Source organism: Micromesistius poutassou (genome assembly GCF_964030765.1).
Source record: "Micromesistius poutassou genome assembly, chromosome: 4".
Lineage (NCBI taxonomy): Eukaryota > Metazoa > Chordata > Actinopteri > Gadiformes > Gadidae > Micromesistius > Micromesistius poutassou.
In genome coordinates, this window is record NC_140274.1 from 19,158,547 (window position 1) to 19,172,235 (window position 13,689).

Genomic DNA, 13,689 nt, shown 5'->3' on the forward strand with positions numbered 1-13,689 from the left:
CCCCTCTCTCTGCCCCCACCCTCCCATCCAGCCTCCCCCCCCCCCTCTCTCTCTCTCTCTCTCTCTCTCTCTCTCCCTCGTAATATAATCAGACCATAATCATAATCAAGTGTGTGATCCAATCCAGCAGTGTTTTTTCTTTGTCTGTTCTCCTTCAAACACCCGGTCTTCCTGGCAGAGGGGTGGGATTTGAGGAAGCTTCAGTCCTGGTATTGTACATATTCTCCGAAATGGGACCGTTTACGGTATGGAAGTACGGCAGGCCATGAGGAGGGGAATTCAGCTGACACTGGAGCAGTGGTGGCAGGTGAGTCCCTCAATCTGAATGACTTGTTATATGATAGCATGTGTAACAGCATGTGTGTGATAGCACGTTTGTGACAGCATGTGTGTAACAACATGTGTGTAACAGCATGGCGGTAATAGCATGTGTGTATTAGCAAGTGTGTAGCATTTTAATAGCATATAGCATTTAAGCAAAGCTTCAAACGTACCTCGACAGTCTTCCGTTTGGAACATAGGGGTGCAAAAGTGATACAGACATGATGCATAGACTGCTACGTTTTTGTTCATGCTTGACTGTGTGACTATAAGGGCTATACAAATAAAATTGAAGTAACAGCATGTGTGTGTCGACACTTAAAACCAACCAAAGTGCAGACAAAAAGTGTACAAAAAAGTACACCGGCTGTGTGTAGCAGTGTGTGTAGCAGTGTGTGTACCGGGCTGTATGTAGCTGTGTGTGTAGCGGGCTGTGTGTGTAGCAGTGTGTGTAGCAGTGTGTGTACCGGCTGTGTAGCAGTGTGTGTAGCAGTGTGTGTACTGGCTGTGTGTAGCAGTGTGTACCGGGCTGTATGTAGCTGTGTGTGTAGCGGGCTGTGTGTGTAGCAGTGTGTGTAGCAGTGTGTGTAGCAGTGTGTGTAGCAGTGTGTGTACTGGCTGTGTGTAGCAGTGTGTACCGGGCTGTATGTAGCTGTGTGTGTAGCAGTGTGTGTAGCAGTGTGTGTAGCAGTGTGTGTAGCTCTGTGTGCTCCCCTGACCTTGCAGATGGTGTAGGATGAGCCTGATGAAGGACTGTGTGTCAAAACTGCATTCTAGGAACGGGGACGTTAGATATCAGGGATTGAATCAGTCACACCCTCCACATCCTCTCTGAATGGTCCTAGATAACCTTACAATACCTTACAGGAGGCCGGGATGGATCAGACTGGTCCATTGCATTATAATAATATATTGCAGTCTATTTTGTGGCATGACTTCGCTATTTCATAAATGTAGTTTAGAAATTAAAATAGTGTTATCACATATTTAGATAACTCTGTCATTAGTGTGTGGCTAGAGCCATCCATAAACACTGGCCTGATGCTAAATAAGATTTTAATTGATGTTTTCTTGTTTTAGCCGTCTAGTGAGGAATATTGTAGTATTTGTTTGGTGTAACAGAGATTTACGTTTGCGTCGCCGTACTAAAGCCTATTATCTAGAACCTGCCTCTCTCCCTCCCTCCTACCTCTCTATCTCTCCCCCCTACCTCTATCTCTCCCTCCTACCTCTATCTCCCTCCTACCTCTCTCTCTCCCACCCACCTCTCTCCCTCCCTCCCACCTCTCTCTCTCTCCCTCCTACCTCTCTCTCTCCCTCCCACCTCTCTCTCGCTCCCACCTACCTCTCTCTCCCTCCTACCTCTCTCTCTCCCTCCCACCTCTCTCTCTCCCTCCCACCTCTCTCTCTCCTCCCGGCTCTCTCTCTCCCTCCTACCTCTCTCTCCTACCCCTCTCTCTCTCCCTCCTCCTATTTGCATCTGTCAAATTATCTTGACAAGCACCCCCCGCTGGGTCCTAGTGCCCCCCGTGTTCCACCGAAACGCAGAAGTGAAATGGCCCCAGCGCCTGTTGATCTGCGGTCTGTGTTTACACAGAGCCAGTCTGTGCACCACCTGGTTCACCGTCCTCCCAACAAAGGATCTGATGTATCTGTGTAATGTCAGCATCGTCCTCCGGTGCATATGTGTGAATGAGACTTCTTATGTATGAATTCCGTCTTCATCTCAATCAATTATGACTTGATATCGTCCGTGATATGATCGAATGCCGAGTCTCTAAAGTGTAATAAATGATTCAACCAGTAGAGGGCATCACCTACCACCTAAATCAGGGGTAGGGCTGTTTTTTTTTAGAAAAGTAGTAGAAGTAGTAGTAGTAGTCGTAGCAGCAGCAGTAGTAGCAGCAGTAGTAGTAGATTAGACTGGATTATATCCAGTAGCCATCTGAATGTTATCAATAACATGTTAATGTATACAGTACATATATCACATGCTAATGCAAACAGTACACACATACTGGTGGTTTTACTACCTCACTGTGAACACATTGAGGAATACTGGTGGTTTTACTACCTTACTGTGAACACATTGAGGAATACTGGTGGTTTTACTACCTTACTGTGAACACATTGAGGAATACTGGTGGGTTTACTACCTTACTGTGAACACATTGAGGAATACCAGTGGTTTTACTACCTTACTGTGAACACATTGAGGAATACTGGTGGTTTTACTACCTCACTGTGAACATATTGAGAGGACACCAGAACAGACTATCAGACAGACATTTCTCTGAGGGCGGGGGCAGAAGGAGATGGACCAGTCTAGTAGGAATGTCAGCGATGGGGGAGGTAGAGCCTAAGGTGAGCTAAATATGGAAGGCAGGGCAGAGTTCACCACTGAGACGCAGTCGGCGGATGTTAACCCAGGTGGACCGTAGGGGCTGAGCGGAGCAACACACTGGGGGTCGTCGGCCTGTCTGTCTGGGATCCACAACGATGGGCAACGATGGTAAGAACAATCGTCCTCATTGGAGCAGTTGCGAGCAGGGAGTGAGAAGAGAGTCTGGAGACCAGGGGGAGTCGACTGGTCTTCAGCCAGCTCTTTAAGGTCACTGTGGTTATCAGTCTCTCACCTCTCTCTCAGCAGGGTTATTGTTCTGGTTCAGTATGTGTCATCCTGTGTGTCATCGTGCGCCATGTTCAGGCTTCAGTTATGGTTTCACTGGCTGTGTGAAGGTATATAACTAAAGTTAGTCAACTCCACAAAGACACACCTCCGTTTGGCAAGGGCATCTGTTATGGATCTGCTCTAATGTTCGCCCACTCACCACGGGGGCCTGATGAAGAACAAGCTCCTCAGTTTGGGTGGGGGATGGGGGGTGGGGGGGTCCATTACCAAACATTGATTTTCCAATCCCACTTCATCAGATAGTGAGAATAAGATCAGTAGCAGAGAAAAGCTCTTTATAATGGGCCCTGTTCCGCGGGTGTATGATCCATCGGTGCAGTACTGACGGGTCGTGTGTCCTGCCCTCCCCAGCCAGCAGGAGGAGCTCCACCGCGGTGGGGATCGCTGTGGGCTTCGGCATCCTGGCCATCCTCTTCACCATCGGCATCTTGCAGTTCTGCTACAAGTACAAGTTCAAGGATTGTACAAAGTGCTGCAAGAAGAAGAGTGAGTGGATCCCTCAATTAAAATGTATAAATAAGTACATTCATTGTTCAGCTTTGTTCAGTTGTAATTCTTTTTGTTTCTTGCGCCGTCTCTCATAGAACCTTCGTTGAAGGAGAAAGTGCTCACGTAAGTGTTTTGTTTTGGATGAATGTCACAGAATTCACACACTTTTTGCGAGGTACTCAGGGTAGTCCAATTGTGGTTCTCTTTCTCTCTCTTTCTCTGTCTCTCTCTCTCTCTCTCTCTCTCTCTTTCTCTCTCTCTCTCTCTACAGAAAGGTGGGGGTGAAGAAGACCCCAACATTCTCTGTCAGTGGAACCCTCAAATGAAACCTAAATTTCAGAAAAACAGGAAGTGATGTGTTCTGTTAAACTCCAACATGCTGACTTCCTATGTTTCTGGTCTGGTCTCTATTATTATAAAAAATGTATTAGCTTACTCTGGTTTATTTTTCTTATCATATAATAATAATAATAATAATAATAATTATGACTGATATTATTTGTATTATTATTTATATATATTAATATATATATATATATATTATTTATAATTATAATGATTCGATCAATCTATTTTCACAAAGTTAAAAGCTGAATGGTGTTAAAATGTCCTCTAAACACAATATATGTTGACAGAGGTATTTTAAATGTGTGTGTGTGCCTGCATTTTTTCTCTAATCATTGATAATAATAATTATAATAATAATTAATTAATAATAATTAATCTATCTAATCATTCATGTATTTCCTTGCTATAAAATACCAATAAAACATGATTTGAAGAGCTGATAGCACTGAGGTTGTGGTTCCTCTGTGACATGTGGTTGACATAATGTGTGGGAGGTCAAAAGTTTATTTCTCTGACTTCTCACTTCCTGTTTGAGTTTACTTTCGGAAAATATTCAAAGTATAACTGACCACCTTTCATAGGAAGTGCTTTTAATTCAAGTGTCACAGAGCAGACCAGCATGTAGATGAGGATGTTCCCCATCTCTAAACCTATTACTATTATACTATTATACTCTTTGAGCACAGCCTCCAGAGTGGGACAATACTACAATAAACAAGGCTATAACTGAATGTACAAGTCACCCAGTCAGAACTTTATTAAATAAAGACGTAAAGTATGTTGATGGCTGCTTTGACAGCAAATCTGTGTTCACTAAATCTTTGACCCTGAAATCGCCAATGTTTTAAAAACGTAAGTAATGATGTAAATGTAGATTCACATTTGGTGACCTGTTATTGGAAATTCTGAGTTACTATAATGTCCCTCAAACATCTGACTCCACTGCGGAGTTCTGTGGCATTAGTGGCCCTATATGACTAGTTAGTAAAATGTATTCCAGACACGTTTCTCTGAAAATGTAGGTTTTACCCATCGAAACTGAATCAAGAGAGGCAGATATTTAGTCTGAAAAGAGGAAGCCTTTCAGCGCAATAATCAACAGAACCACATCATTTAGGAGAAGTCTGTTTTGCATCTGGGCATTCCGTTCACAGAGACATGATGTGCTTTATGGTCAACTCCTCTTTGATATCAGCGGGCCAGTCTCGCTTTCCCATTGCATTCTTCACATGCACACAATGCAGTACAACACAACTTTAATCAGAACTCTTACACGTGTCCATATGCACATGCTCTGAACTCATCAGCCTGTTTAAAACAACAAGCAGCCAGCAGCAGGAGCTTAACAAACCAATAAATAAATTAAATAGCGATCCCATTAGGCTCAAGTCTCTCCAGTGGGGGGGGGGGGGGGGGGGTCACTCGCCCCAGAGCTCCACGTCACTCAGAGAGATGGGGGCCATGCCCCCGCCCAGCCCCCCCCCCAGCGAGGGGAGGAACGTGAGGGGCAGGAACAGTGTGGGGGACGCCTCCTCCGACGCCGCCTGCGTCGGGTCCGACGGTGAGTCAGAGTCCTCCACGCTCACCAGCGTCTCCATCTGGATGTGCGTTTTCCGCCGGTAATTTGTCGTGAAGGTGGGCTGGTCTCCAGAGAGCTCCACGTTGGTCGGTCCCCTCCGGTAGCCCGGGAGGGCTTCCCCCGCCGTCCAGTCCGGCTCCACGCGGACCCCCTTCAGAGCCTGCCCCCCGCCCTGGGTCTGGACCCCCACCACCGGACCCCCTTGGTGCCGGTACGGGTCCGCGGCCGGACCGCTCTGTCCGGACCCGCCGTCCGGTCCCTCGGAGCTGCTGGAGCCCCGCTGCTGGGGGTCCGGCCCAGGGACCTCGGGGGCTCCTGTCTCCGTCTGAGTCCTCCAGGGCCGCGGGGGGTCCTCCTCCCCACCGCGGGAGCCGCCGCTGCTCACGCAGCCGCTGTCTTCCTGCCTGGCCGCATCGCTTCCTCCTGTCTTCGCGGCGCCGTTGGAGCTCACGCTCACGCCGCTGTCCAGGCTGCTTCTCCTTTCGCTCTTCCAGTCCGTCTCCGGTCTGAAGGCCTCCAGGCTCCGGGGCCCGGGGTTCCCCCAGCCCTCCAGGGGGGCCTTGGGTGGCATGCAGAGCAGCCAGCCCTTGTCGGTGACAACCTCCATGTTCTCCTCTTCCACCCGGAGGGGAGACCAGCTCTTCTCGGGGAGTTTCTGTGGGTCAAAGAGGGACAGGGAAGTGGACACTTTGTTATTGCTCAGTATTGCCAAACAGGAACTTCTGAGTCAACCGAGACTCATGTGAGGACTTTGAGGTGAATCAAACCGTGACGTTGCTGCCCCGCATGTTTGATTCGTTATCAAACCTTCATCAAGGTGAGCTCAAAGTGCAAAAAACCAAGGGCCAAACATTTCACAATATCTCGTCTTGCACATTAACACAAAAAAAACACTTCCTGTGGTGCAGCGAGCAGTACAGCAGCAGTCCCTCACCAGAGCCAGCGGCGTGTTGTCCGGATGCCTCAGGAAGCTGCAGAGGGCGGCCATGATGACCACGAGCACGGCCAGGACACCCAGGGCGGACAGGGAGGGCACGGCCACCGAGTACCACTCTGGGGAGCATGGAGGAGACAGGGGCCAAGTGAGACCAGGCACAAAGCATTGTACACTGTCTGCCCCCCCCAACCCCCCATCACACAGTCTGTCTATCTGTCTTTCTGGTGTCCTGTGATAGTGGGAGTGTCCTGTGATAGTGAGACAGTGTCCTGAGGCTCTCCTCACCCGGGTCAGGGAGCAGAACACACTGCCGGGCGGAGACGTTGCTGCGCTGCAGGGCCGTGTCTCCCGCCACCTGCAGCCGGACGCAGTAGTCCCGCCCCCAGTACAGCGCCCGGAAGGTGTGGCTCCTCCCCTCGGCGCCCCCCCCGTGGTCGTCCCTCAGGTACACCACCGTGGTCTGGGGACACGTTCTGGTTAAACATGACATACTGCTGACGTGCCCTCTGCAGGGGGTAATAAGGCTGTTGTGTACGTCCTGGCACTTAATGTACACACTTATTGTATGTTGTATGTCCTGGCACTTAATGTACACACTTATTGTATGTTGTACGTCCTGGCACTTAATGTACACACTTATTGTATGTTGTACGTCCTGGCACTTAATGTACACACTTATTGTATGTTGTATGTCCTGGCACTTAATGTACACACTTATTGTATGTTGTACGTCCTGGCACTTAAAAATAGTACTGAGCATCAAGAAGCATCTTATCCTAGCTATCTCTGTTTTGTACGGGGAATGGGTTAACCTAGTGATTGTTAGTTGTTGGCACTTGTTTCTGTGAACATCCTTACTCTACCCACAGAGATATATTGTTTGTCTTCTTCTGACAAATGGACTAATTGTAAGTCGCTTTGGATAAAAGCGTCCGCTAAACGGCCTCAATGTAAATGTGAAAATGTTACAGAGCTCCCATTGTTTCCACTAAGGCGTTTAGAAAGGTAAACGAGGTATTGTACCTTGTTTGGCCGGCCCTTCTCCTCCAGGAACATGGTGTAGGTGACCCCATACGGAGAGAGCTTCATCAGGACCGGCTTCTCCTCCACCGTCACGCTCAGAGAGCTGGATGACGCCCGCAGGGTGAAGGAGGGCGGGCGCAGTTTACCTGTCAAGACACAGCGACCTCGTCAGGACACCGTCCCGCCCCGCCCCCCCCCCCCGGGGCAGGAGGGCTCGGTCACATGGGTTCAAACAATATAAGCGGGTCTTACTGTCGTTGGGCATGATCTTCTTCAGGACGGCCCACTCTGAGACGCCGTTGGCTGCGACGGTGTGAACTCTGACCCGGTACAACATCAGGAAGTTGTCGATGAGCTGGGTGATGTCACACAGGGGGGTCTGGATCATGGTGCAGTATGACACGTTCATCCATTCCAGGTTGGACCTGTGGGGGGGGGGGGTCGGGGGGGGGGAACGACAACGTGAGACACGGCCACACAGCGGCGACCAAAGGGGTCAGCTGACATCTGGTCCTTCACTGACCACAACATTCTCTTTAGTGAGTACTAGATGAAGAGGAAAGCAAGTTTGTTTTTAAAATAATGTGTAAGAGTCATGAGAATCGTTGAGGAGTGTTGCGGGTGATTCATCATTAAAGGGGGGGGGGGCTCTTACTTTGAAATCTGGACCGAGTACCGGGCCAGGGGCGTGACGTCACTGGGGGGGTCCCAAACCACTGTCAACTCGCCGTCCCAACTGCTGGCCTTCAGGTTGTCTGGCGGGCTGGGGGGGGCTGAGGAACACACAGCTCGAGGATCAGCCTTACTGGGTTATGGGCATGGGCGATTCGCGAACGACACGGTCGGAACGAACAAATCCTGAAGGTGAACGACGAGATCTGATTCCCAAAACAAGAGAACTGATTCTTTTTTTTTTTTTTACATAAAACACAAATATGGTCACGTAAATAAAAGATACAAATGAACAGAACTTTGTTTCCCCTCGACTTTATATTGATTGAGTCTCATCGTTGATTGAGTCTCATCGTAAAACTCGACTCGGTTTGGCTCGATTCGGTTCGGTTCGTTATGGCAAGAAGTGCAGACGGAAAAAACGAAGGGGAAGGGGAAGGGGAGCGGAGAGAGTCTTTCGTCGGACAGAGGAGACGCGTCATCCGCCAGACTTAACGGCCATGATTCAAATCTCTTCTAACACTTTAGAACAGCTTCATGTATGTTTTATATACGATAGCTTTACACATAGGCCTACTTTTAAAAGTTGTCATTTGGTCAAATTGTATCAGAAAGGAAAGCGTTTTTGATGGGGGGAGGGCTGATAATATTCGAAAAACGACCAGAACTGCCAGGATGTTTTTATCATAATAATATTAATCCAAGTTATTATTTAATTTCAAATTCTAAATGAATTGCAACAGCGACAGATGTGAGACCGACCAGTGTGGTGTTTTAATACCGTTAACATTAAGACCAGCATAAACACACACACACACACACACACACACACACACACACACACACACACACACACACACACACACACACTAACGAGGGTAGAACAATAGAGAGACATTTAAGGAAAATAATAGGTCATTATTATCAACACTTTAAATGAACTAATAATTATTACCTGCCGCACTGTTGCTGCAGACCGCAGTAAAGAGCAGAACACAAATCAGAGTTCGGAGTTTCTCCATTCAAGATATCTCCTCTCCGCTGTCCCTCCGGACAGAACGCGGGACTCCAGCTGTGACCTGCCTTCCTGTTCCAGATGTTCAGGCTACAGACTCTGAGTCCGTCTCGTCGTAGAGAGCTTCTGGAACCGCCTCTTGTTGCATGAGCGGCTCTTCCTCTATCGCCCTCGGTTCTTCCTTCGTCGACTATACGTCACTGACGCCGTCAACTTTCTGAAACTTTCTAGGGTACAGGTTATAGTTAGTTAGAGTTAGGGAAACAGGCGCTCGTTTCACATCAGCACGGTCTCGGGTTCAGACTCGCTTCCTGTTTCTGTTTCTGCTGGGGGATTGTCAAGTGTCACCGTTTCGGTTGTCGGTTTATTATATATTTTTTTCTATATGGATTCGATCCAGCAACTATCTAAACCACTTGAAATGAACCGAATCAACGATCGTGGCGACCACAGATCGCGCCCTCCTGCTTCTAGAACCAGAACCAGAATCAGAACAAGAACCAGAATCAGAACCCCCAGAGCCAGAAACAGAACCCCCAGAACCAGAACCAGACCCAGAACCCCCAGAACCAGAACCAGGGGCCCCCGTGTCCGCGGGCTGTGTTGCGTGTGGTGTGGTGTGTGTTGTAGGCCTACGTTGTGTGTTGTTCCGTTGTTCCGTCTGTTCACGTAAAGGCAGACTCGTGCGGTCTGTGGGGCACGGTGGAGTTAAACCAGCAACCCCCGGGCTCACTCTGGTTATTCCCCTGCGCCACACGTCCTCTTCTTCGCTGAGACTCAACACCGCCCTCTAGTGGTGCTGAAATAGGTCAACTCTGTGCGTTTTATTTGGTCCTCCCACAATCCCTGCTGTCTCGGTTTCCTTTGCCCCACTTCAGCAGTTCCTGCTGTACATCAGAGAGCCGAATGGGGCAGAGTCCCAGTTTGGGCTTCCTTTAAACCAAAATGTTCACCTGATGACTCTTATGTTGGCCGGCCACTGCATCAATACAACCTGTTAATTTGTTACTTTAGTGAACTTCGACTTTAGTGAACTTCGAAGTCGACTTCAATAGTCATCGTATTACTCTGTGTTGCAAAGTTGACTGAATGTGCATGTGCTCAATTATAGTGCATGTGCTATATCATAGTACATGTGCTATATCAGAGTGCATGTGCTATACCATAGTGCATGTGCATATGTTTTGGGTGCATTGTCACCAAATATATTTTCACAACAACTTGTATGAGCGTGTTCATGTATGTGATTTTGTGATTTTAATCGCTTTGATTGTAAATTCTATCTAGATCATTGTGTCACCAATGTTAGTTGATGTGCGTTGTAGAGATGATGAACTCGAGGATACCTCTCCTTTAGCCCATAAGACACACTGACCAGCGGACCGATGCCCGCTGGCTGATCAGGGGCTGATGGCGTGTTCCTTTAGCCCATAAGACACACTGACCAGCGGACCGATGCCCGCTGGCTGATCAGGGGCTGATGGTGGAGCCTGTTTGTTTGCTGGATTAACCATGTGGTGTTTGGTTCAGCCCTGATTGTTTGAAACACAATAGACTCACAAACCAGGAACCAGCACAGGCTCAGGAGACCGGTCTATCAGGTAGAAAACGAGCTGCCTGGACACTCCCTTCTCTCTGGGGGGGGGGGGGTTAAAGTAAAGAGTTTGTGGGTCGAGTGGGGGGGATGTGGGGAGGAGGAAGATGGATGGACAGGACTGTTTATCTAACGGAGCCTGAATGGAGGTCAATGGAGAAACCCAGGCCAGGAGAGGGGAGAGGAGGGAGAGGGGAGAGAGGGGAGAGAGGGGAGAGGGGAGAGGGGAGAGGGGAGAGGAGAGGGGAGAGGGGAGAGAGGGGAGAGGGGAGAGGGGGGAGAGAGGAGAGGGGATAGGAGAGGAGGAGAGGGGAGGAGGGGGGAGAGAGGAGAGGAGAGGGGAGGAGAGAGGAGAGGGGAGAGAGGGCGTGGATCACCCTGGAGCACAGCACACCGCTGGCCTATGACGAGGTGAAGGTAACCTAACAGCCCCTCCCACCAGCTCTCACCTGCCCTCCTCCCGGCCTCCACCTCAGTCCGATGGCAAAGCAAGATTTGGTAGGTTGTCTCTTTTTACTCTCTTCCTCCTCCTTCTTCTTCTTCTTTTTCTTCTTCTGTTGATGTGTGGAGGAGGTTGGCGGCCCCTGACACCTTCTGACCTGATCCCCCCCAGAGGGCCTCCTGCCCCCGGGGGGGGGGGGGGGGAGGGGGCGGGTGAGGGTGAGGGTGAGGGTGAGGGTGAAGGTGAGGGTTAGGGTAGGGTTAGGGTTAGGTAGGGTGAGGGTTAGGGTTAGGGTTAGGTAGGGTGAGGGTTAGGGTGAAGGTGAGGGTTAGGGTAGGGTTAGGGTTAGGTAGGGTGAGGGTTAGGGTTAGGGTTAGGTAGGGTGAGGGTTAGGGTGAGGGTGAGGGTTAGGTTGGGTTAGGGTGAGGGTGAGGGTGAGGGTTAGGGTGAGGGTGAGGGTTAGGGTGAGGGTTAGGTAGGGTGAGGGTTAGGTAGGGTTAGGGTTAGGTAGGGTGAGGGTGAGGGTTAGGGTTAGGGTGAGGGTGAGGGTGAGGGTTAGGGTGAGGGTGAGGGTTAGGGTGAGGGTTAGGTAGGGTGAGGGTTAGGTAGGGTTAGGGTTAGGTAGGGTGAGGGTGAGGGTTAGGGTTAGGGTGAGGGTTAAGTAGGGTTAAATTTCTCTTCTATTTTATCTTATTTTAACTCCTAGAGTTAGAGTTTTTTTTTCATTGTGTATCTGCACTTTCTGTGAAGAACTTTGGTTGCGGCTCAGCCGCATGTAAATTGTGCTATACAAATAAAACTTGACTTGACTTGACTTAAGTAGACTGGTCTGTGCTCGATCTCCAGCTTTTCTCAGGGGAGATACGATGAGCTACTGTGGCTCTGACGTTCCCGGATGAAGTGTGTTAGCAGTTTGGTGAAATGCCCGCGGTAGTACAGGCGCGTGATCTGTGGATTTATTCCGTTTACTGCTCGAGATGTTGTGTATGTCGCGTGGGTTCGGGAGTGTCGACTGGGCAGACAGTGAGCTGTGTGGTGGTACCAGGCCTCAGACAGACGTACAGCCTCCCGAGTACTCAGCGTTAAGGGTACTCCCTGCTTTGTGGACTCATGGAGGTCGGGACGTTTCACACAACCTGATACCTGTGAGTGTCTGTGAGTTTGCAGCGGTGGGCCACGATAGATACTCTGTAACTGGATCAGACCACAAGGTATTGTTTAACTTTAACCGATTGACCCTACAGATGTTATTTGAACTGCCTGCAGCTATCTCCCAAGTATTCCAGCCTTCTCTGTAAACTGGCTAAACACAAAGAGGAACAGCCTCTGGTAACCAATAAACCTGCTGGTCCACCTATCAGGTCCCTGTAAGGGTCCCAGAGAGCCTGGGTGCCTATAGATCCAGGTACCGGATCACCTCTCCTCTAAACTCATTTTTACCCACAACCCCTCGGGAGCATTCAAATTATTCTCACAACATTTCTTCTCTTACTTTTCTATTAATGACTTTAATGGATAATCATAATCTAATAGATAATTCATTAGTAATTAGTTAATAATACTAACATATTGTGTTAATGATTATAATGGAGTTCACTAACATGTTAATAATACTACTGTATTGTATACATTGTTATAATGGAGTTCACTATCATTAGGGTTAGGGTTAGTAATAATAGGGTTAGTAATAATAATACTACTGTATTGTATAGATTATAATGGAGTTCACTAACATGTTAATAATACTAATGTATTGTATAAATGATTACTAACATGTTAATAATACTACTGTATTGCCACGTTATTCCCTATTTCGCCCTAAGATGATTCAATCCATCCACAGCCTAAATCCCTTTGTACTGATTACATGGGTCCACTATCGGGGCTCATATCTGTGTTTCCATTGGATTCCGTCCGTGTTGCTGTGAAGTGGCAGCAGTGACATCACAGCAATGAGGGGACAAGAATTTGGGCAAACCAGATTTCAGTGACATGGCAAAATGTGAAAAACCCTCCCAGACAAGATGATTCAGATTCCAGGCAGCATGTTGTTGCCCACAGGGAACTAGAACACATTTACCGTCACAACACATGACCTGAGTCCCACGAGCTCGGCCAACAGGAATGCTGCTTCGCCGAACCAAAGCATCAACAAACAAGAGATTGTGGTGGAAGGCTCCGGGACCAAGCTATTGATTAACCAACCCTAACAAAGAGGTTATCGCTATCATTATTAGAGTGGTTGAAATCAGAGGGTGTTTTCCAGGTTGCTAGGATACACCAGTGGTTCTATTTGAATTGTTTCGAACCATAAGCGATAACGGTGTAGGTGAGCGATCAGGGTGAGAAACACAACATGGACAACAAGTCCAACAACAAGTTTGTTCGCACATCGACAAGTTGTTCATTTCTTTCTTTCGTTTCTTTGCGTGTTGTGATTTGGCTTTACCAGTCCAAGGACGTGGTGTGTAACGAGTCTCCGCCCTCTTCCCTCTCCTCCAGAACGACCTCCCTCCTCCTTACTACTCCGTGGTGTTGCATACGCAGCCCCCCCTCCAGCCTTATGAGACAGTAGTG

The 13,689-nt window shown here is 48.6% G+C and overlaps 2 protein-coding genes and 1 long non-coding RNA gene across 4 annotated transcripts in view; 2 read left to right on the forward strand and 1 right to left on the reverse strand.

Moving 5' to 3' along the window:
• Window positions 1–66: 66 nt before the first annotated feature.
• On the forward strand, window positions 67–4,288 carry LOC311342590. 2 transcript variants are annotated; one of them, XR_014633412.1, is made up of 4 exons: window positions 67–307; window positions 3,365–3,499; window positions 3,598–3,625; window positions 3,774–4,288. It is a non-coding gene; the product is annotated as an uncharacterized lncRNA (long non-coding RNA). The 2 variants fall into 2 exon arrangements; XR_014633413.1 differs by lacking the exon at window positions 67–307 and adding an exon at window positions 2,153–2,833.
• A 131-nt stretch (window positions 4,289–4,419) lies between these two features.
• il10ra (interleukin 10 receptor, alpha) lies at window positions 4,420–9,288 on the reverse strand. Its single transcript, XM_084466869.1, has 7 exons — window positions 9,017–9,288; window positions 8,045–8,162; window positions 7,642–7,814; window positions 7,390–7,535; window positions 6,652–6,826; window positions 6,364–6,482; window positions 4,420–6,084 (listed from the first exon to the last, which is right to left on the reverse strand). The coding sequence occupies exons 1-7, from the start codon at window positions 9,081–9,083 to the stop codon at window positions 5,269–5,271; spliced, it is 1,614 nt and encodes a 537-aa protein (XP_084322995.1). The 5' UTR covers window positions 9,084–9,288; the 3' UTR covers window positions 4,420–5,268.
• Window positions 9,289–11,150: 1,862 nt separating this feature from the next.
• The window catches only part of tmprss13a (transmembrane serine protease 13a), a gene marked incomplete at its 5' end in the record, with an annotated part of 7,175 nt that continues 4,636 nt past the window's right edge, over window positions 11,151–13,689 (forward strand). Inside the window, 2 exons of the mRNA XM_084467432.1 lie at window positions 11,151–11,168; window positions 13,615–13,689. The exon at window positions 13,615–13,689 is cut by the window's right edge and continues 94 nt beyond it. Coding sequence (XP_084323558.1) covers window positions 11,151–11,168; window positions 13,615–13,689 — 93 coding nt within the window. The remainder of the gene's footprint in view (window positions 11,169–13,614) is intronic.

Excerpts from the sequence above, each read along its gene's own strand:
- il10ra (XM_084466869.1), bottom strand. The coding sequence starts at position 9,083 with ATGGAGAAACTCCGAACTCTGATTTGTGTTCTGCTCTTTACTGCGGTC. Across the intron at positions 8,163-9,016 it reads CTGCAGCAACAGTGCGGCAG|CCCCCCCCAGCCCGCCAGAC; the intron begins GTAATAATTATT and ends TGTGTTCCTCAG. Across the intron at positions 7,536-7,641 it reads GAAGATCATGCCCAACGACA|GTAAACTGCGCCCGCCCTCC; the intron begins GTAAGACCCGCT and ends GTGTCTTGACAG.